Raw genomic sequence first — 24,254 nt, forward strand, 5'->3', positions numbered from 1 at the left:
ATAGTTGTTTTATTCTAATATATAGATTTTTAAGTTAAATTTTTGCATTTATTAGCAATATAATTAGTAACATAAAATATAAATTACATGAAGTCACACAATTATAATTTATTTTTAATCTATTTCAATTTTGATAAGATTCAAAAAAATTTCTTGTATAATTGTTCAAAAGTCAAAAAAATAAATTATTTTGGAAACATTTGTATCCTAGTATAAAAGAAAAGGATTATTTTAAATATAAGGAAATTAATTATTATGAAAAATAACATTCAAATTTAATTAAACTTACAAATAGTTTAAGATATCATGATAATGCAGTATAAAGATTTATAAGGATAAATTTTACATCCTACTTTTAGTAGGACTATTAATGGGCCGGACCAACCCAAGTTTGGCCTGTTTGGCCCAAAAAATCTCATTAAACCTAAGTTTTAATTGGGTCAGACAAAAGTTGGGTTTAAATGTTAGATCCAAACTAAATGTAAGTCAAGGTTGTGCTATACTAGGCTTAAACTCGATTAAGATCCGACTCATTTATGAGTATAATTATTCACTAAACCTAAGTTTTAATTGGGTCAGACAAAGGTTGGGTTTAATGTTAGATCCAAACTAAATGTAAGTCAAGGTTGTGCTATACTGGGCTTAAACTCGATTAAGATCTGACCCATATATGAGTATAATTATATATGTAAAAATATATAATAATATCTATAATTTATAATTATACATATTACAACATAAAATTTTAATAATTTATATATAAATTTGAATTAATTTATAATTATAAAATGTATATTATATATAATTATGTATTTAATTATGAGTTTGGACCAATCCCAATTTTAGACTGAAACTCATTTATTATTGTGATGCGCGGTTGAACCCTTTAATATGAGCCCGAAGCCCAAAAGTCTGAAGTCAAAAAATACATATAATTTGTAAACCAAGTTTGGACTTGCTGAAACCCATCTCAAAAGGCCCAATTGATACCCTTGCTTTTTAGGCATTGTAAGATGAAGTTGGAAAGAGCTTGCCAAGTTTTTCTAAGGAATGGGAGATTCCCGGAAAAATTTGGAATATGTATTCTAGGGGAAAAGGATTTTTGCACTTAAATTAACCATATCTGGAAAGGCATTTTCTTTTCGGGCTTCTTCTACATACTAAACGAGGGGTCATTGTTTCAGACATAGCGCTGTGGTCTGAAAATATCTTCCTGACATCAACTGACTTAAGGTCCAAAACGGGCCTAAACTTATGGACAATTTGAAATTGCATAAAAACATCAACATAAGAAACAGAGCACAAAGAAAGGATAAAGCTGTTAGGGTTCTAGAGAAACATTCAATTCAAGAAAATAATAGTGAAAATTTACTGGTAGAAGAATGGCTATTTTTGTTTAAGGTAAAGCAAAATCCCTCTTACATACATTTTTTTTTTGGAAGCTTGTTGGTGAAATAGAACCGTCATAATCGATTGCATATTCCAGATTTGTTGCATTTGAAGGTATGAATATCTTTGAAGTCATCAAAATACTTTCACCTTGAGTTGTTTTAATAAAGTCTTGTAGTTTGTTAACTAGATTTCTCTCTCATTCCCCATTTCGTAATTTTCACAACAATCATATCTTGTAGTTTGCTGATGCATTCCTGAAAGCGAGGAAAAGTAAAAGGTATCACTCACTATTTTTATTTTATGATCTGAAACAAGTTTCCTAAACATGCTAAATGTTTGTTAATACTTTCACGTGGTGATGATTTTGTGCAGAATTATTGAAAGATGGATGATGGAATCTTACCACTCATTCCAATCGTGATTTACAATGGAACTAGATCTACAAAGGTTAGCCATTAATGGACTTCTTGCAGATTCAATTTCCTTACCTCCAAAAACGCACTTGAGCCTGATAACATTTGAAACCATATTGCTGCATATTTATGATATAGCTGAGCTAGCAATGTTAGTCATTAAACAGGCTGGTTTTGCTGGTGATGATTTTCCGCTGGCATCATTCCCTCATTTAGTCGGTCGGACTCGACACATGTTTCCAACTTATCAAACCTATGTTGGAGAAGAAGTACTTGGCAAAAGGGGTTTTCTTGAAATATTTCCTTCCACAGAAAATGGTCTTGTAAAAAACTGGGATTCGAGGGAGAGAGTTTGGCACCATACATTCTATGACAAGCTCCATGTTGATCCTAGAGACCACCCTGTTCTTCTCACAGAACCACCTCTAAACCCAAAGGCAAATCCACAGAAACTAACCGAAATTATGTTTGAGACCTTCCATGTGTTGGGTTTTAGGGACACTACGCAGCGGAAAAATAAAAAATTTTCCCTAAAACCATCCAGGAATCACCCTAGATTTTACGTATGATGTATAAAAAGTAGGGTTATAGGATTACCTTAATCCAAGCAGCGTCTCCCTGCAGCGTTGTTTGAGGATGGTCAGCCCTTGAGCAGTCCAATCGTCCTGCCTCTACTGATATCCACGCTAGAGCAACCCTGAGTCGTCTCACGAACTATGTATTGAAGAGCAAGAAAAAGTTGCTAGCCCTTCTTGCTCTTATTCGAAAAATATGTGACACTCACAGATTCTCCCTTTTTCTATTTGTTACCTTTTTCCTCTCGTATCTCAGCCAAAAAACTATTTAACCGAGAGAGAGAGGGATACCTGATAATATATGATGATAAGTCTCCTTGTCTGATTCAAAATCAAAAGCCTAAGACTTCTCTTCACTCAAGACTCTATCTATCATCATCTGATAGATAAGAGATAACCATTTACTCTTATCTGCTCAAATAGGCCTGGGATTAATTTTCTTTTAAAATTAAACCCCGATAATTCACATAGTTTCAATCCAAGATTAAATCTCTATTGCGTGTGACCCAATAGGTCCCGAATGTATTGGTAATAATTATGGTTTAATAATTAGATAAAATAAACGACTTTATTTTATCATAACTTATAATAAATAATTAACCCATAATTATAAATCACGAGCGGTGTCTAGCAACACATCGTGATTGCCCAATTATTCGGAATTAGTCAAGGGAATTTGACCTAACCTTTCCGTGAAAAATTACCGTGTAATTATTATCCTTTCACCAAAGATATCCAATTAGTCAGGAATAAGGAATAAGTGCCAATTCCCTGATGACTAATTAAATTTTCTAGTTCCCGAAATTTACCCTTAATTAGGTTAAATTGAAGACATTCTTCAATTTACCTAGTAGTCGACTTTAGGGTTAATTTCTCACTAGTGGCCATCCGGATATCAACTCCTTCTATCAGAGTGGTAAATCCTGTCTTGATCACCCATTTTCTTTACGTGCTTCACACTACATCCAACTTCTACATTTTAAGGTACTCACGAAGAGTAACAAGTAAATAGAGTCAAAATGTAGCGATTCACACTCAAGATACTATGGTGATCTCAAGTCGTAGGATCACTTACACAATTTTCACTAGAGATACACCATTGGCACTAGATAGATATCCTAACGGGATCTCTAAACGGATCATCCAATGCATTTGTACTTTTCAAATCATCTACACATTAGCCTAAGTATCTTCATACCATAGTTGATGAGAACAACCACTAATTACATTAATTAGAGGCTAACTGTGTACTAGTTTTATCGTACTAAAGATGTCCTATTTCATTAGTACAAAAACTAGGGCATTTTAATAATATTACTATAAATGTGATTGATATCTCATAGTCACCAACTCTTGTGACTATCATCACATTAGTAATATTATAAGGACTTTATCGGTTGTATCTAATATTTAACAGATAAATAAGAAGTTATTAAAATACAAAACATATAATAAGGAATGTATAAGATAAAAACAAATACATTGTTTTAGGGCATACATTCCAACACCATGTACCTGCAATGTATCTGGCTAATCCAGCCATTCTTTCTTTATATTTTAGCGGTCGTGCTACTGGTATGTACCTTTTTCTTTACAGGATTTTCACTATAATTTCTCCTCTTCTGTTGATTTTTTTTCGATAGTGATTTTATTTTTGGAAACAGGTACAGTTCTTCATGTAGGCGAGGAGATTAGCTACATTGTTCCAATTTATGAAGGCCATGCACTTCCACATGCCATTTCAAAATTAAATCTTGGAGGTCGTGATCTCACAACACGCCTTTGGAGTCAGCATTGGTATAACTGTTCGGAAAGAGAAATTTTGCGAAAAATAAAGGAGAAGCTTGGATATGTAGCACTAGATTTTTCACAAGAAATGGAGACCTCAATAACCAATCCCACTTTATTTCATGAGAAATACGAGTGTCCTGGTGGTGAAGTGCTCCTAGTTGGCTCAGAAAGGTTTCAATGTTCAGAGATCCTATTTCAGCCATCCATTATTGGCTTGGAAGATGATGGAATTCAGAAGCTAACTAATAGATCTATAAGGAAGTGTGATGTACACGTTCAAAAAATTCTTAGCAACAACATTGTACTTAGTGGTGGATCAACCTTGCTCCGTGGTTTTGCAGATCGCGTGAGAAAAGAGTTGATTTTGTGCTCTAGCTTTCGAGGCCTAATAGATAAGGAAATTACAGGCCGTGTTCCCATCTTAAAAAACATCAGTGTCCTCGCACTACCTGGAAGAGAGTATGGTCCTTGGATCGGAGGCTCAAAATTAGCAGCTCTTGACACATTTAAACGGCTAATTATCCATTTTTTTTTCTTTATAAGAAATTGAAAATCCACATTAAGAGCCAAAGTATCTATTTATTCCTCCCCAGACAGAAAAATAACGCTATTTATTAATTAGTACTGTCAATTTCAGTTAGACCCTCTTTCCATTTTCTACTTTTTTTGTTACAATTTTTGTTAGGCCGAATAATTCATTTATAGCACGCTTTAACTGATAAAAGTTTGAGCCATAGAAGAAAAAAACATAGAAATGCAATAACCATGTCAGATTTGCTGTATAAGACTGCTTTATCGTGATCTTGATGGCAAAAATTTTCATTTCTCATTGAGAATAAAATTTTGTTTGTTACTACTTAGTACTAGCCTCACACATGTTCTTCAGAGAATAATACCATGGCACCTGATACATATACTTGAATGTTCCTCTGCAGATGTGGATCAGAGCGGATGAATATGATGAATATGGCCCAAGCATCGTACAGAAGAAATGTTTATGAGACTGATGACTATTATGCTTATTTTTCTCTTTAACATTAAATTTGAAGGATAAAATGTTTATCTTTCTTCAGTAGTAAAATCAACAGTTCAATGATTTGATGTTAACAACTAAAGTGTCTCTCACTTCAATCAAGAAATCTAATTCACACATAACTTAATTCAAAATACTATTTGCATAATCGACAGATTTCGCATGCCACCTAGCAGGTGATCGTTGAGTAGATTTTGGCTTTGCATCTTTTTCGCACCCAATTGAAGTGATAAAAGAAACTCCAATGTTGATGGCAATGACTAGTTCTTAATTTTTCTAACTTCTAAATTGAAACACAAATTCATTGAAACAAACAATAGACTTTCCAAAGAATATTTTGCACCGACAAGACCATGGATCTTTATCTCTACCTCTGCCTTATTTTCCTTTAATGGGAAGGAGTCAGTGAAAGGGACGGGAAGGTTGAATGTTGAATTATGGTATGAAATGGTGCCTATGGCTACCGGCTCATCTAGGTTCGAAGACCATCATCTTTTTTGAATAAATAGTACTAAAAACATGAGCTAGAGTTTCTGTAATAGGAAATCTTGATTTAAATGTTATCAACCAAATTGGTGTAAAGGAAGGAGGGGAACATTTTAGTCTTAGCTCTGTGTGTAACCAATGGAGTCTAACTAAGCCCAAAAGTCATAAATTTACAATAGCAACAGCACAATTTTAAGGTTTTTTTTTACTATAAATTATATTCTATACTTATTCATACTCTTATTCCTGCTTTATAGGAGGGGGAGGGGAAACCTAAAGAAGTCAAAGGACAATTCGGAGAAAACTGAATCATTATCGATCCAAATGAATGCTTACACGCCTGAGTATTAGAATGCAGGTCAAGGATTTAATCCCTTAACAGGGATAAAATTTTTGATCAAGCGACATTAGCAGCCGAATCATGTACAAAGTACAAGTATGATCCATACCTACTGGTGAAGATTAGAATAAAAAATAAAATTGGAGTTGCACATCGGTTATACTACTGCAAAGATTGCAATGGCGATTAAAACTCATGCTGGTATTGGAAATGACAAAATTGGAAAGTTTGGTTTAAGGAAGGTAATATTGATCGAAAAAAACTAAGCTATATAGAATTTTAGTTGTTTGAGAATTCGATTTAATATTTGATAACTAGATTAGAATTGGTATCAAAGTTGATTTAGAAAACATAGTTGAGTTGTGTTTAGGTGTTAGTATTGGAATAGGTTTAAGTTGATGAAGGTAAAACTTGGTAAGGAGTTAGTTTTGTTTCCTATAAAATGTCTTGTGGCCGATTGTTTTTAATTGAGGAGATCTGTAGCTATTTTGTCTTTAATATAATACATATTGCTCCAAGCCTTCTTGTTCCAAGTATTTTACTCCTGCATGGAGCCGCACCAAACTTCCATACTTATATGTTTGTATTGTTGAGAATTTGAATAACCTTTTGTCTTGTAGCTTTTGTCTTGATCCTCCTGATTTTGATATGATATTAATACTTTTGCTGTGTGATTTTTTTTTATCCTAACAAATGATTTCATGTTCTGGTTGTATTAAATATATAACTTGATTCACTATTTAATATAGTTTTTTTTTTTGGCCAAAAAGGGCACAAATTATTTACTTCAAATTCTTTGAAAGCTTTGCATTGTGATTAGCTAAAATGCAGTAAACAAAGAATTCTTATACACCCCAAAAAAGAAAGAGAATTCTCAAATAAGCAAATCGAAGTTATAAATAATTGTAATTTTCTACTATTTCTTCTTCCATCCAAATCAAGAATCTAGAATTCCAAATGAATGCCTTCTCAATTCAATACATTTGTAAAACCAAGAAATTTCAACGTTATTCAATGTTTTGGGATCACAAATCTGTCTTCTAAGTCAACTCCAAATCCGTGGAGCCGAATGCATCCTGATGGGAATTAAGATTCAAGCGTACAAAAAACGTTTGGTATAGCCGCATAGGACAAAACTTCTAGTATCAAATACAAAAGAACCAATTCCATCATTCAGCGGCCTGCATTTGTCATTTGCCTGAAAATCGATTACTATTATTATAGTCCATTTGGAGACCTAAATTTACTTGGACTTTTTATGAGTGAGTTTCGTCATATAATGCCGAGAGAATTTCAGTTAGGTCCCAAATTTTTGTGATATGAGTGTTTTTAGTCCCTAAAAATTAGCAAAAGATAAACATAGTGCCAAATGTTTCAATCTCTAAGCACATTTAGTCCTATTTATCAATTGCAATTGGAATCCGATAACATACAATTACGCACCAGCAATTAATTTTTTTAAAAGCAATTTAAGAACTTGAAATAAATATTAATGGACATAATTTGTAGTAAAAGAAGACTAATTACTCACAAACTAATCATGTGAGTAATTAGTTTTCAGCCTAAAAATACAAAAATGAAGTTGACGAAAAAACGATTGGGTTAAAAACTAATTGCTCACATGACTCGTATATGGGTAATTAATCATATTTTATTATTACAAATTAAGGCTAGCAGATTTTTATTGATCTTTTTAAAAAATTAGTTTCTAGCACACGACCACATTGCGGTTGTAAAAACTAAAAATGCATATATCTCAAATATTTGCAACCAAAACAGCAATTTTCTCTGCCATGCTGTGCATGATCGAAGACTAAGTCCATGACTAGGCTTATAGCCGCAAGACTACAAACAACACGCAAGTAGAACTTAGAATCAATTGTGGGAGAATATTATTCATATTTGGACTTTGGACTTTGGACTTTCAACCAAGTATGTTATATATAGTTAACTTGCTCGACAGATTTCAACCAAGTACATGGGGGGTTAAATATCCAAACCAAAATAAGGGGAAAAAAAAGAAAAAAGAAAATGGAGTTTCGAAGGTCAGGAGAGTGCTTTGCTGAAGGGGCTTGTAACGACTATGATGCTGTAGTAATCGGGTCTGGATATGGAGGCTCTGTTGCTGCTTGTCGGCTAGCTATGGGTGGTCTGAGAGTATGCCTACTTGAAAAAGGGAGGAAATGGGAAGCTCAAGATTTCCCGACTGACACTTCCCAAATGCTGTCTGCCGTCAGGATAGAGCACAGGACATTTGGAGTCAGCTTTGGCCCTAAGGATGCTCTTTATCAGGTTAATCGCTTACTTTCTCCTTCTCTTGTCTACAGTTTCTTTCTCCTTTGATAGTTTGGTTCCACACTAGTTGCCGAAGATTGACTGCGTCAACCTTTCGTTTTTGCGGTTACTCTCTTCCATGTTATTATTGTTGTCATATATATATATATATATATATATATATTGGGAATAAAAAATTTAGATGGGTTAAACTCCGATCGCGGTCACGGATAAGGACACGTTTTCGGACAATCATAAGTTTTATAGATCATCTAACCTCACATCGCCATCGTGAATAAGGACATGTTCTCGAACAATCATAAGTTTTACAGATCTTCCAACCTCACATCGATAGAAAATTCAAATGTATGGCCTTTTTGTGAGGAAGTGGTTCCTCTTTAACAAAAAAAAAAAAACGTTATTGTCATATTTTCTTTTTCGAATTGAATGAAAACTTATCATTAATTTCCCATGTTGGTGATTTGATGCATCAAGCCCGGGTTTAGGCTAAAAGGACCCCGTCAACCAAAAATGCCCAAGAAACAGTTTAAGATGTTTAATTTGAATAAACGTCATAGTTTTCTTTCGTATTATAATTTATTTTTATTATTTTCTAGTGCTATTCATATTACATTTTAAACTCATCATTTGGATCCCAAGGGCACCCAAGTTGGATTCCAAGCAGGATCGATCCTCAATGGATAGCAACGTGACATCCTAGTTGTTTTGCGTAATTTAAGTAATTTCCATGTGTCATATTTTCTATCCCTTATACAATTCTACTAACTTGTTGCCTTGTAATATAATTGCTTAGTATCATATTTTGACAAATTTTATGATTCTAATTGCTTCTTAATACGCTCAAATTTTTCATTAATATTCTCCGAGTCTTGTTTAAAAAGATGATCAAGTAATTCTTTTTTGAAATCGCTTCCATGTCGGTTGGTAAAGAATATTTTTACAAATTTCTTCTTCTTACCCTTGTGCTGGAGAATGATTCAAGTAGACAAGTACTAATATGAATACAGATGAACTAAATGAGCATAAATGGCACAATGACAATGACTGCTCTACGCGGTTGCTTCCTGACTGGGAGAAGTCAGAAAGATAACCTAGTCTAGAGCAGCCCCCATTGTTGATTAAGGTAGGGTGCCGGGCAGGGACAAATCAAATTAATCGTATGTAATATATTTTGAACGTTTTAATTTTAAGTGAATTATTTGTACATTTTTATAACAGAGATGTGATATTCTATTACTGTTCATATGAATCTCATATATAATAATTATATTTTTATTGTGAAATTTTATAAATAGTTCAGATAAAATTATATCTCATTCAAAAAATATTATATCTTTTTAGAATGGGACTAGTCCATCAAGGTAGTATACTCTACCAACTTGTACACCACAAGAGCACAAGAGCTATCATTTCTTTCTGAATAAGGCACACCAGTGACATGTAGAATTGTCCAAGGAAGCTCATATATTCCACATCCAGATATTTCTACTTCTCACGCTTGTTTCAAAATTTATCACACAAGTGGGCTTATTTTAATTTTTTCATTTGCAATCACCTGAACTGGTGTGCAAAGCACAACTAGACTTATGTGGAGACCCTGGACAGTACTGTGTCTCCAAATCCCAAGGATGCGGAACACGAACGATTACCGGTAATAATCATCCAGAATAGTATAACACTTTTTAAATAAGTTATAATAATATTTTAACTATTTATACATGCTTATAATAGAAGTATAATATTCTGCTACGGAAAAGTCTGAAGTAACGAACGTTATGGTAACGAAACTGTTTTTACCTGATATAACAGGTAAAAACACTTTTAGTGACCATTTGATTACCTGTTGTACTGGTCATCTAAATAAAATAGTACCTAAAAATATGGTTAGTAAGTTTTACAATAAAAATAGTAAGTTAACTCAAGAAATTAGTAACTTTTATGTCTCAAAAAGTAAATTTGAATAAATATGGAACTTACTTTTTTTTTTCAAGTAAATAACTACTCTATATCTAAAACTTACTTTTTGGAGAGTAAGTTTAGTTCAAATAATAGTAAATTTTTATAGACTAATAGTAAATATTGTTGATAGAATAGTAAATTTGGTTAATCATCAAAACTTACTAGTTTGTGGCATAAATTTACTATTTTGCTTAAGAAACTTATATGAAACAAGTATTAGGAAGTTTATTTGAAATAATGCTAAGATTTTTTATTAATAATTGAAACTTAGTATTATAGTTAGTAATTACTCGTAATGTAAATGTATGATACACAATTGTATGTATCATTTATAAATGTTATATGTTTTAAGCATTTTAAATAAACTATGAAAACTTTTTTTTTGCATATGACCTTATAAAATATGTAAGAATAATTTGTCATATTATAAATTTTGAATTTGTGAAAGGTTAAAAAGTTTGGATGATAGTAAAAAAAAATCTTTCGAGTTATATATAGAATTGCACTTATCTATACATCACAATATCCATATATGGACACCGACGAATATAATAAAATGGTACGCAATTTTCATATATTAATGCCTATGAATTTAATAAAATGTTAAAATCTTAATAAATTTATTTTCTGGGTCATAAGTATAAAAATTAAAGTTGTATTAACATAGCATAATCTTTGAAAATTATAGTAAAATTACCCATATATTAAGTTCTGTGACTTTCAAACATACTTTGTATCATTTACATTATGGACTTGTATCCATATGTTTTCTATCAAACTCTTTTTTTATTGGCAAATGGTAAGTAAATTATTATAAAAGGGCATTTTATAATAATCATAAATTTTAATAGATGAATTTTATGTAAACTGTTAAAATTATGAATTCACAAATGACTAAATCTGACTACTTTATGGCACATATTAGTCTAAATGACTAAAAAATTACTGTAATCATGTGCACGTTGATTGTTGAATTGAAATTTCCTTTATTACTAGTACAAGTTCTTCTAATCAAAGCAAAATAAAATCAAATATCTTCTCCTTTTGTATGCAGTACTTATGCTTAATCGAAAATTATTAAACCATTTTTACAATACATAATTTCTCCTAAAATTTGTAACATTTACCATGACCTCTAACCTTGTCAATAATACTAACCACCGACATGTAGATAATCTTAAAAGCAAAAGCCATCAATATGACAAAAAAAAGAATGTTTCCATGCTGAACGAAAAAAATTGCGATTCTATATAGAATCGCAGAAATTCATCATGAATGAGAATGAATTGCAAAGTTATCACATTTCTAATTTCATATGCATCCAGAATTTTATGCAGCATTAGTTTAGAAAAACTTTCATTTTTCACACTAAGGAACCAATCCCAGTCTCTACGTCTCTTTTATTTTTTGTTTAACCATTAAATGGGGTCAAAGTTGTTAACAGTAAAATACTAAATAAATTTAATTCCATTTCAAACTCTAGTTAATTGTATACTAATATTTTACACCACAATCAATTGTACATCAATTTCCCTTTTTTTTAAGTAGCTATTATTTATTTTATTACTTAGGCTAAATATTTACATATAAAATAATAGCAATAAAATGCCCATCCTCGGATCAATGGAACTTCAATGATTGTTAATAAAACTAATATTGCATTGATAAAAATTAGTCTACAGAATGAAAAGTCAATGGCAACAATTGCTAAAATATAGCAATTTTTAATTATGGGAAAATAAATAACTAAGTTCCCAAAATATTTCACTTTTATTGTTTAAAAAATCTCAACTTGTTGACTAAATTCAAAATAATTCTATTGTCAAAAATATTTTTTCTCAAATTAACTTTCATAATTAGATGTGAGATACAAATATGGTAAAATATCCCTCATACGTATGTCATGGATATTTCAGACTTTTAGTAAAAAAAAAAATTTGTTGTTAAAATAACATTGTATCATAGTGTACTAATTATTTTAGGACCATTTTATACATGAATTAAATTTAATTTAATTTTCTTATATTAATTGTTATACTAATTTTATCATTTTTATTATTATATTATTTCTCATTTTGTTTAGGCTTTTACTCTTATTATTTCTTGTGTCTCAAATGTAAATTTATTAAACTTTATCATCTTATTATATTCATAGGTGTTAATTTATAAAAATTTTGATATATAAACAAGTAATATTCTATATATAACTAGGAAGATTTGTTGTTATTGTTATCCAAACTTTCAAACTTTTCAAAAATTGAAAATAATTAAAAACTTATAATACGACAAAATTTTATTACATATTTTACGAGATTATGTGAAAAGTCAAACTTTTTTTCATAGTATTTTAAAATATGTAAATAAATTTTTTAAAATGATAACTATAATCATGTATTATACAGGTATATTATGCGTACTTACTAACTAAGGTACTAAAAATTAATCATTAATAAAACATCTTATCGTTATTTCAAATAAATTCCCTAACACTAGTTTGAAATATGTTTTAAAGTAAAATAGTACATGTGTCTCATAAATCAGTAAGTTTTGATTATTAATCAATTTTACCATGTTATCAGTAAGAATTACTATTTATGTATTAAAACTTACTACTACTTGAATTAAACAGGAAGTTAAAAAAGTTAGTTTGGGATATAAAGTAGTAATTTATTTATTTAAAAAGTAAGTTTAATATTTATTCCAATTTACATTTTGAAGTATAAAAGTTAGTAATTTATTACTGTTAACTTACTATTTTAGATGGGAAACTTACTTTCTTATTTGTAAGTGTTATCCTATTTAGGTAGATAGACCTATCAAATAATCAAATGGCCGCTAAAAGTAAATAAAAATTAAATAAAAAATGGTCATATAAGTGTTATCCTATTTATGTTTCAAAAAGTCAATCGAAATAAAAAGTGAAAGTTACTTTTAAAAAAAAATAAATTACTACTCTACATTCGAAACTTAGTTTTGTGGGGAGTAAGTTCAGTTCAAGTAATAGTAAGTTTTTATAGATTAATAGTAAATCTTGTTGATAGAATAGTAAATTTGGTTAATCATCAAAACTTACTAGTTTGTGGCATAAGTTTACTATATTACTTAAAGAAACTTATATGAAACAAGTATTAGGAAGTTTATTTAAACTAGTGCTAAGATTTTTTTATTAATGGTTGAAACTTAATATTATAGTTAGTAGTTGTTGGTAACGTAAATGTATAATACATGATTGTATGTTTCATTCATAAATGTTTTGTGTTTTAAGCATTTTAATAAATGTATGTATCATTTATAAATGTTATGTGTTTTAATAAATTTATTTTCTAGGTCACAAGTATAAAAGGTAAAGTGATCGTATCTAATGTAGCGTAATCTTTTAAAATTATAGTAAATTTACCCATATATTAAGTTTCGTGAGTTTCAAATATTTTTCGTATCATTCACAATATGGATTTACATGCACATTTTTTATGAAACTTACTTTTAATTGGCAAATAGTATGTAAATTATTATAAAATATCATTTTATAATAATCATAATTTTTATAGGTGAATGGTATATAAACTGCTAAAATTGTCAATTTATAAATGATCAAATCTTACTACTTTATGGCATATATTAGTATAATCAACTAAAAAATTACCGTAATTAAGTGTACGTTGGTTATTGATTTGAAATTTGCACCAAGGTCACTATTTCGTTATTACTACAACAAGTTTTTCTAATCAAAGCAAAACAAAGTCAAATATCTTTTCCTTTTGTATGCAGTATTTATGTTTAGTAAAAAATTAGTAAACCATGATTACATTTCATAATTTGTAATGAAATTAGTAACATTTTCTAAATAAATTGGAATAATTTGTAAAATATATATATTTTTTTACCAATATAATTAGGAGTGGCAATCGGATCCAAATCATAGTGGCCGGTCAGATTGAGATCGGGTATAATAGAAAACCCCTAATTATAAACGAACCATATGCTTGGTTTCAAACTCAAAAACTCATTTCGAAAGCTCTAGAGTTTCGAAATTCCTGCTTTATGGATACAAGCAAATCACATAAACGCACAGGTACTTGGTTAACACAGCAAAAAACTCCACGGGAAAGTTCATGCCGTGCTTATTTCTTAGAAGGAAATTGCAGACTATTAGTATAGCATAGCAGTCACAACACTTCCACAACACATCTTCAAGTTTTCCGAGATCTATCCAGTTTAAAACCTAAAAAACCGTGTGCTGAGTATTGTATAACATGAGTATCTGAGTTGCTTTTCGAGTTCTGCTGATCAAGTAAGCCAGTCCAATTTGAAATAAACAACAAAATCTACATGCACAAGACATTTGATATGAAATTGGTATTTCAAAATAGGAGAAAACGGCTCATTTTGAGCATCAGAATGAATCTACTCACCTATTTATTTAGTACTTGGACTAAACAAAGGTCCATCTAATTCAAATTGGCCAACAAGTCACTAGAAAATAGGATTTCACCTCCTTACATTGAAATGCAATGCTGGATTTAAAGTTTCCATGCATGACAAGATATAGCTATAGCTATCTAAGCATGTCAAGATATAGCTTTCTGGCAGGACACTAGATAGAGCTATCTAAGCATGACAAGATTACATGGCCAAGAACTGAATTTAGAGCACAAAGACTTTGGCTTCAGAAAACTGAACCAATCAAAAGGCTAGTAACTTGATTTGAGAATTTGATCACCAGCATCAAGGGCTCTGATATCACTATCAAAAGCTTCAGTTTGGATTGAAATTTCTGGTTTACAAACCCAAGAGCACTTGGATGCTAACAATATCTGAAATTTGATCACCAAACTTTTTTCCAAGCAAGCTGAAATTATTCACATTAAAACAAGTAAACACCAGAAATTGCAAACTAAGGAGATTATGTTCAAATTTACAATCAAAACGCATTAGGGCACCTGTTACACAAGCCTTTTTTTATTTTCTTCAAAATAGCATATATAAAATGATCACTTAATCATTCTATTAATTTCTTTGTATGTCTTAATTGGACGACAACAGGTTTTTTTCCAGAATTATATGGAGATAAAAGAACAAGTTTTTTCATTTATTGGACTGTAAGCATCCCACATTTGTTGATAGTTTAAAATTAAATTAATCACTTTCTCTTAAAAATTCAGAATGCAGCTAAAATTGACATCATGTATTTATCGGTCTGTCTTCCATCCAACAATGAACAGAGGAATAATTTTCGATCAACAGGATGCTACAACTTGCTTTGTCCAGGCTTTGCTCAAACCAGAAATGAATATACATTGATCTTTATGTCCTGCTCCTTGATATTATTAGGTTGGTTTAGTATTTGAAATATCATCTCCCTTTTAGTGATCCCTCTTATTTTTGAAATCTTAACTGCTTACATTTGGAAACTGTTCTATGAATTTTCTCTCCTTTCCTGATTGAAGAAGAGGGAAGATGTGATTCTACAAAATCTACATGTATCATAGGACGGTAATAAGAATTGCTTCTGCAACACAGATTTACAAGAGTAATAATGGCCAAATTTCCGTAGCATTGCAGACGTTACAATGGAGTAAAAAATTCAAGAGGCTGATAATAAATTTCCATAGATGGCCAAATTTCCGTGGTATTGCAGACGTTACAATGGAGTAAAAAATTCAAGAAGCTGATAATAAATTTCCATAGAAACAACAGATTCACAACAATGAATCTAGATCAGTTCAGTTCAATAACATCTGCTCCATCAAGCGTATCAACTTAGAATTCCAGAACGGGAGAAATCTCTCTTGCCTGAAGAATTCAAGTTATAAAGCTCATGTTGAGTTACTAATCTATTAGTAATTGTCACCCGCACAGAGTAGCAATCACAACATACAAATTTCCCTTTGACATTTCACCAAACATCTTATATGCATTCACAAATTAATCACATTTAACTTAAACGCCTAGTCTCAAGTCCTTTCCTAGATGTTTCACATGGCTATTAAGCATATTTTACCCGCAGACAATCAAAACTACAACCATTTCCTAGATGTTTCAACGGACATTTTCAACCCCAAAATTGCAATAAAATCTTCAAATTCTCAGCCTTGATTTCGCAAGAAAATCTTGACAAACAAAACTAATGAAATATAAATAAATTACAGCAATATAATCAAACAATTTCAAGAGAACATGATGGTCTAACCTCGTCACTGCTATTTTTCATATGCTCTTTGGCTGGCTACCACTGTCGCTAACTCTTTTGTTGTGTCTGCATATGGCAGCACTCAAAACCAACCGATCGATGAGAAAGGATAGAGGGAAAGTGTGAACTAAAGATAAAAATTTTGAAGTGAGAAGATTTATTCAATTGTAACAAAGAGAAAGTGTGGACCAAAGTGGAAACCTTTGCCTGGGAATTCAATCGTATCATTGGAACTGAGAACTAAATAAGAAGAAGGTAGATGATTTTAAAGAGAAAGGTGATACCCAAAACCGTTTTCAAGAACCCAAAACCGTTTTCATTACTTAAATATATACATTTTTTACTTTTAGTATTAGTAAGTTTAATTTAAACATAAGTAAATTTTGTCAAATAATAAGTAAATTAAATTACTCAAAGTGTAAATTTCTGTTTCTGGCTAAAACTTATCTTTCAGGTATATACTTACTAGTTTTAATTAAAAACTTACTAAAGTTAATATTAATTATTTTAATATAATATTTAAAAAGTCCCTAAAAATTTTGATCTGTCACTAAAGGTAATAGAAACCTACAATAGCAGGTTTCCCTAATATCGTTACCATAACTATAGGCACTATAGCATTGTCCTTCTGCTACTATTCATGTGGATTCATGTATAATAATTATGCATTTGTTATAAAATTTTATAAGTAATTCAAATATTATAAGATGTTCAAAAAATAGTTATATGATTGTCACTAACAACCTTCCATACTCCAAGTCCCGTACGTACCCTCTTGTTTTGTCAGATAGTGGTGTAGTCATGGACGCACAAAAGTTGAAAAGTCTTCCAAATTGCAACTTGTAACAAGTTTACGTATGGGCTATATTAGGGGTGCTCTGAAATTGGTAATCGATAGCTCAGTCAAAAGAGTTCGATATATATATATATATATTGTAAGATCAATGTTCGACTTTCGTTCAAATTTTGATTTGATAATTTAAAGATCGATAATTAGATTTTGGCCAGATTTTAATAATATCCAAAATTTTAAATTGGATATTCAAATGTAGATTAGTTAAATATATTTAATATGTAATCAAAAAGATAGAGTCTGTTTATTTTTTTAACTAATGTGTTTCTACGATCATATTCTTACATACAAAATTCGATAATTCAGTTAGTAATTAAGAATTCTGGAATTAAATTTTTGTAATCATTCTTTTTTTTTTTTGTAATCATTCCATTTTATCGAATTTTAGAGATTGGATATAAATTGGTTTTCCTTGATATCCATTTTCCTGTAGCTGATATATGATCTAAATTGGATTGGCTGGCTTTTTAAGTTTTTCTAACGTTTGAACACCCCAAGGTTACAATGGAACTTCAGCAGAAAACACTCTAATATTATAGTTTGGATTAATTTTATATCCAAGTACATACACTATTATCATTAGATATATGTTAGATGTACAAAATTTAAATTTGAAATAAAAAATTTACTCATATGTCATCCATACAATCATGATAGTGTATACATACAAAATTTACTCATATAGTTTATTAGTTATATAAAGTTGAGAAATCAATGTGTGCGACAGTATTATCAGGTCCGAGGAAATATGATTTCACAGCAAAGACCATAGAGTATCCTTTTTACGAAAAGACTCTTTATGTATTGCTCACAATAACGTTTTTCCGTGGTATTAATGACTCTGCATTATGGTCTGCTGATTTAAAGCTCTAACTCTTCCATTCGTGGGCATGCTCAACGAGAGTACAGGTTTGTAGACATGATGATTCTGTAGCTGCAATGGCCTGTGGGCTTGGTGGAGGTTCACTGGTGAATGCAGGAGTAGTGGTGCCAACACCAGCTCGCACAAGAAGGAACCCGAAATGGCCTAAAGATTGGGAAAAAGATTGGGAGGTTTGTGAAGCATTAGCTTCTACAATGCTACGAATACAAGATGTTCCCATCAAGTTCAGGAATGCGAAAATCATGGATGAAGCAGTAGGAGAAGAGACTGGCTTTAAAAATCCCGAGCCATTGAAGTTAACTGTGAATTTTGATACAGAAGACCAAATGTATAGCTCAAAAAAGCTTGGGAAGGCTGATTCCTGCCAGGCTTGTGGAAATTGTATGTCTGGTTGTCCCTATAATGCGAAAAATTCTACAGATAAAACTTACTTGTTGTCAGCCATACAGGTAGACTCTGTTCCCCTCCCTTAGATAAAGCATGAATAAAAAAAAAATTGAAAAGCCAATAAGCATCCTTCTGCAGGATTACAAACATAAAAACTCGGACAAGTCCATAACCATGGATTGGTTATTGAATTCTAGGCACTAGTAATGCAGAAGCTTTTTCGTAAATTGCAGGCAGGATGCGATATTAGAACGGCATGTGAAGTGCAATATGTATTCAGAAATCTAGACGATACTTCTGAAGTAGATGAAGCAATATGCAGAAGAAAGAGTCGCAGATGGCTAGTATTTCTTAATGAATTTGAATGCATGGCATCAGATTTTGTTGTACTCTCAGGTATGACAAGAAAGCGCACACAAATAAGGAAAAATATCTTATCAAGTTTTGCAAGGTGGAGAACAAAAATTCTGAAATATTTATACCTTTACCTGTTTGAGGATGCAGCTGGAGTGTTTGGCACTACAAAGATACTTTTCCAATCACAAATGAGAGGCCTGATCCTTTCCAAGAAGCTGGGCTGTGGATTGAGCTGCAATGGTAATAATGTTGCTTATCTTTCACGAAGTAGAGCTCCCTTAAATGCTTGTGGCTTGGACAGAAAGAAGCTATCAGAGGTACCTTTTGAAGAACGTCCAGGGCCATCCATTACTTCATCATATATTTCGTCATTGGGTTTCACAATTCAGGTTTACATCCTTGTCTTCTTTTACTTGTATGTTATAAGCAGCCATTTGTCTAGGACTAGTTCTATGTTGCATCCCATAACTTATTACTGATTCTCACTTTACACCTTAAATTTTAAGTTTTGAACATATTGCTCCGTGGTCTTTCATATTCCTTCCACTACCATGCTTCCTTCAATTGCATCGAGAAAATTATGGAGTTTCAATATGTGGACACATTGCACCATAGTTTTTGCTTAGTCTAGGACATACTGTGCCTCGATCAAAGTAATAAAATTATTTTTGTAACTTTTATGTTTTTACAATTATGAAAATGTTAAATAAAAAAACACAAGAAACCAAGGTACAATCAAATTTAGGAATAGGGCATGGTTTTGCTTTATGAGCTATTTATTAGTAAATGAAATACTAGATAAAACCGAAGTTGAAAGTTTGATGTGTCCAAATACTAGAGTTTACTGATGCAAAACAAAAAATGGTCTTGGGTTAGGTGGGTGCAAAGGGAGATTAGACGTGTTGATTGAAAAATGTGTAATTTGGTCCTGAGTTGGGGTGGCAAAGTGAGATTTGACTTGCTGACTAAACAAATGTGTAATTTGCACGTTCAAAAATTCACTTCATTTTCTTAATACCGTTAACAAAAAATGGAGTCAAGACAAAGTTTAGGATACAATGTCCAAAATTGTAATTCAGGTTGCCAGGTGGAAATGGATCATGAGTTAAAGAGTCCCATTTGTCGATCTAAGGAGTCCCATTTTTAGGATACTATGAATTTTTTAGCCAAGGTGATTTTCCACTATTCCAATCAACTTACTTTCTAATGCTAGCCTTATAGTTTAGACTTCTTTAGCTTGATCAGCCTAGTCCTTAAGCATGATACTATGTTGCTAAATGATTGCTTCTTTTATGTTAGTTAGAGGATTATGTATCTCTCACAAATTTTTATCACAAGATTGTACAGTCATAGACCATGAAAATGTGAATCTTGAGGAATTAAGAGACATACCTACTTGCAGATTGGAGTAGAAGTTGACAAGACTAACTTTCTCCTATATTGCAGAGTGCTGTAATTCCCATTGCTTTTCCCTGGCTACTTTTTAAAGGGATTACAACATATGGATGGCCAATTGGCTATAGTATTTTAGATAGCATAGTGCACAAGGTGAAGCATCTTTTCGGTCAACCCAGCCAAGACATGGTTCTCAACGTAATTGGGTACGATAATGGTGATGGGAAACTTACATTTCGGAAGGACGCTAATGAGATTTGCTTTCAACCACCAAGTGACCCTTTATTAGCGAGAAAAATTGAAGCGTTGCAGAGAATAACGAAGAAGTTGGGTGGAATTCTCTTCATGTCAAGGTATAGAAGCACATCCGTTCACCTACTTGGAGGATGTTGCTCTTCATCGGATGCTTCATCTGGTGTTTGCAACAGCAATGGTCAAGTTTTTGACACATTAAATCTGACAACAGTGTACCCCGGGCTGTACGTTTGTGATGGCTCCTTAATACCTTGCTCGGTTGGCATAAACCCATGTCTCACCATTGCTACAGCTGCTGAGCATGTAAGCAAGCACCTCCTGCAGGATGCTCTTGACTACAAAAGCAAAGATGTAGACTTTGTAAGAGGAAAACCTGTTGAGAAGAAAAGTTTAGTCCGTTCTTGGAAGTCAGAGAATAGCCAGGGAACGGCAGTACTTTTTAAAGAAACCATGCGTGGGCATGTAGGTGGTTTGCCCTGTGCTGCTTACCTGAAATTGAAATTGAACGTAAGAACAACTTCTGAAAAAACTATGGGAGACTTTAGAGAGCCTAATCCTATCCTACAAGGAAAAGTTAGCGGCCATGTCATGTGTTGTGCCATAGAAATGGACAAATTGTACGTGATAGATGGCCAGGTAGATTTGTGCCATGTAGATATTAAAACTCCTTATACTCAATACATGCACTATCGTCTCCTCCTTGCAGCATCCTCTGGTTCAAGGTTGGTTTTTTTTTTTTTAAATACTATTTCTCTCGTTTTTCTTGTTGCATTAAATGATATTGATAAATTTTACTTAATGCAGATATATACTCGAAGGGAAGAAAGTGATGAACCCTTTTCTCTTGGGCCTTGATGCGTGGAAAGACTCAACAACACTTCACGTAGTATTAAGAAAAATCTCTCAGCATACTTCAAAGGAAGTCATGATAAGCTTAAAAGGGAAACTTCATATTTCAATGATAGAGCTCTTGAAGAGTCTATTCAGTATGTCTGGAAGTGGAAAAATGAAATTTTTGCATATCCTGCTACAGTCTCTTTTCAGGACATATATCTCACAAGTACCTAGAGCAAGTCAAAAGGGGTTCACTCCTTTGGATCCGTACCAAAATAATTATCCTAGAAGCACACTCCATGAGATAAGAACAGGTACTCGTTGTCATAAATCCAATAAGCTACTGTAGTTCTTTTAGTTCGTAAATGGTATAAGACCTGATAGATCCAATTCAATCCTGTCCCAAACACATTCCTTATGAGTCACAAGGAAAAAGTAATAGTTAGATACTGCTCCAATAATGATCATGTTGCACATATACTTTAGGCTAAATATTTCCTTCAAATGATTAGGCATGGTTGTCAAGCTCATGCTGTTTGGAAAATGCTATCAACTGTATGATCAAAAGTATATATTGAGAGTTAAGATAGGAAATAAAGGAATTCAAAATCCAAGAAAACATATCTTAGATTGTATCTATCGTTTCTGATTTTGTTTCAAATAATTCTCACTTTCATGTTGGCTTGTAAATTCAACAGAAGATGGCATTATAATCAGCTGCCAACAGTGGAAGTGCAATCAAGGACCACAGAGGCAAGAAGAAGGGAATAAGCCATTACCTGTTCTCCTAATTAATGGTTATGCAACTGAAAGTTATTGCTTGCCAAGTGAAAGTAATGATCTAGTTAGAAGCTTACTACACCAAGGGCATGAGACCTGGCTACTGCAAACAAGACTGCTTGGGACTAATTCTTCAATTAATATGACAGTAGAAGCTATTGGAATGTTTGATATTCCTGCTGGTAGTGCAAAAGATAACGTTCCTTTTTTTAGGCATAGTACATAAAAAAAAATCTATATCTGATTTACTTAGTCGACTTTTTCTTGTGTGAAATTTTTTAATTCACATTGTCTTTTCTGCAGCAATCAACAAGATCTCTGAGTTGCACGGGGAGTCTGTAAAGATACATGTTGTTGGACATTGCGTTGGCGGTCTTGCAATACATATTGCCCTTATGGGGGGACATGTTTTCTACAAAAGAATAGCTTCCCTTTCCTGCACCAACTCTTCCATGTTTTTTAAGCTGACTGCTTGGTCGAAATTCAAATTATGGCTTCCTCTCATACCAGTAAGTACCATGGTGGCTAGATATTTTGCCCTTGTGCATATTGAATGTGGGGAGAAAGTGTGGACAGAATTTGATCAGAACAGTTTTGCTAATCTAAAAAATTGAATGAAATCAAGCCCTGTTGCTTCTCTACGTGAGTACTGCTGTCCAAATTCACTTAAACGATAGACCTCTAGGATAAATTGTGCTCAACTAATGATTATCCTTAAATGTGTAATTTATATAGTATTGTATATCTCCTACCATTTTGCTTATGCTAGTGGCTTTCTTCTTGTGACTTCAACCAACCTGAAGATATCAATGGCAATACTTGGAAAAGACAAGTCCCTTCCTTTGTTCCAAACATTAAAAGCCAGCTCTCGCCAGAAACTCCTAAAGGCTATAGCTCGTGCCATGCCACGCTACGAAAGATGCACCTATGATGAATGCGAGGTCCTCTCAGGCATATTTGGTAACGCATTTTGGCACCAAAACGTAAGCCACAAAGTACATCATTGGATGAACAAAGAATACTTACCAAGGCTTAACATGGGGGCATTTTCCCATCTCCAGAAGATTTGTAATGCCGGGTTTATAGTAGATACAGAAGGAAGAAACACGTATTTGATCCATCCTGAGAGAATGGGGCTCCCAACATTATATATATCCGGAGGACGCACGCTCCTTGTAACTCCTCAAACATCTTTCTTAGCTAATAAGTACATGAAATTGCACCAGCCTGGATTCAGACATAAAAGAGTGGTGATAGATGGCTTTGGACACTCGGATCTTTTGATTGGAGAAGATTCATCTAAGAAGGTTTTCCCTCACATTCTATCTCATATTGCATTAGCTGAGAAGGAAAATACCGCTGCATTTATTTCCAGCGAGAGAGAGTACCAGAAGGATGCATTGTCATGGGTTGATGATCTGTATCAGGATGAGGGAGGATTCTGGGGCTGCATATCATCTTTCATCAATGCCTATTCCTTTTTTTGTTGCTTCATAGTTCTCATAGCCTATTTCTTTTCTTAACGTAGTAATGCTTAGATGTTCCAGCTCTGGCCAACCCCTGGGTTGGAATGTGTTTAGGAATGCGAGAGGCAGAAAGGAGATTCCATGACTTCGATCCCTTCATTTGCTAGTCATGTTTTGTCTTTAATAGCTTAGGAACAATCATTTTAAAGGTGCTAATTACCATTGCCTTTAAGTTTATGTTTGTAATAATCAAAATTTTATCAGTATTAAGAAGACGAAATTTGTAATGTAACAAAAGTGAGAATAAGAATGCAAAGTTCATATTCAAAGTTTAGATATGAACATTTGTGTTTGGGGCGGGTATAATTAGGTTTAGATGCGTTTTGTAGAGTTATTGTACTTCTTTCATGATTTGATATATATATTTATATAATTTTATTGTATTTCATAATTTGGTATATAGTTATATGATTTTTGTTATACGTCAAGAAATATAACAAAATTATGTTAATGTACATCAAATTATAAAAAAAAAATACAATAATCATACGAACCGCATCTAAATCTAAC

General features: G+C 32.4%; 2 protein-coding genes and 1 long non-coding RNA gene across 3 annotated transcripts; 2 read left to right on the plus strand and 1 right to left on the minus strand.

Annotated features, from left to right (window-relative positions):
* Positions 1–1,819: 1,819 nt before the first annotated feature.
* LOC113696841 (actin-100-like) lies at positions 1,820–5,172 on the plus strand. The gene is made up of 4 exons (XM_027216225.1): positions 1,820–2,294; positions 3,872–3,955; positions 4,045–4,681; positions 5,103–5,172. The coding sequence occupies exons 1-4, from the start codon at positions 1,820–1,822 to the stop codon at positions 5,170–5,172; spliced, it is 1,266 nt and encodes a 421-aa protein (XP_027072026.1).
* A 2,870-nt stretch (positions 5,173–8,042) lies between these two features.
* LOC113696842 (uncharacterized) lies at positions 8,043–24,127 on the plus strand. Its single transcript, XM_072054088.1, has 9 exons — positions 8,043–8,322; positions 18,237–18,659; positions 18,831–18,993; positions 19,102–19,343; positions 20,401–21,326; positions 21,409–21,752; positions 22,137–22,400; positions 22,522–22,727; positions 23,022–24,127. Exons 1-9 carry the CDS (start codon positions 8,062–8,064, stop codon positions 23,739–23,741), a joined length of 3,549 nt encoding a protein of 1,182 aa, XP_071910189.1. The 5' UTR covers positions 8,043–8,061; the 3' UTR covers positions 23,742–24,127.
* Positions 14,613–16,753, minus strand: LOC140009200 (uncharacterized). Its single transcript, XR_011816558.1, has 2 exons — positions 16,475–16,753; positions 14,613–15,133 (listed from the first exon to the last, which is right to left on the minus strand). It is a non-coding gene; the product is annotated as an uncharacterized lncRNA (long non-coding RNA).
* Positions 24,128–24,254: the final 127 nt, after the last annotated feature.

Source organism: Coffea arabica, chromosome 6e, assembly GCF_036785885.1.
Source record: "Coffea arabica cultivar ET-39 chromosome 6e, Coffea Arabica ET-39 HiFi, whole genome shotgun sequence".
Lineage (NCBI taxonomy): Eukaryota > Viridiplantae > Streptophyta > Magnoliopsida > Gentianales > Rubiaceae > Coffea > Coffea arabica.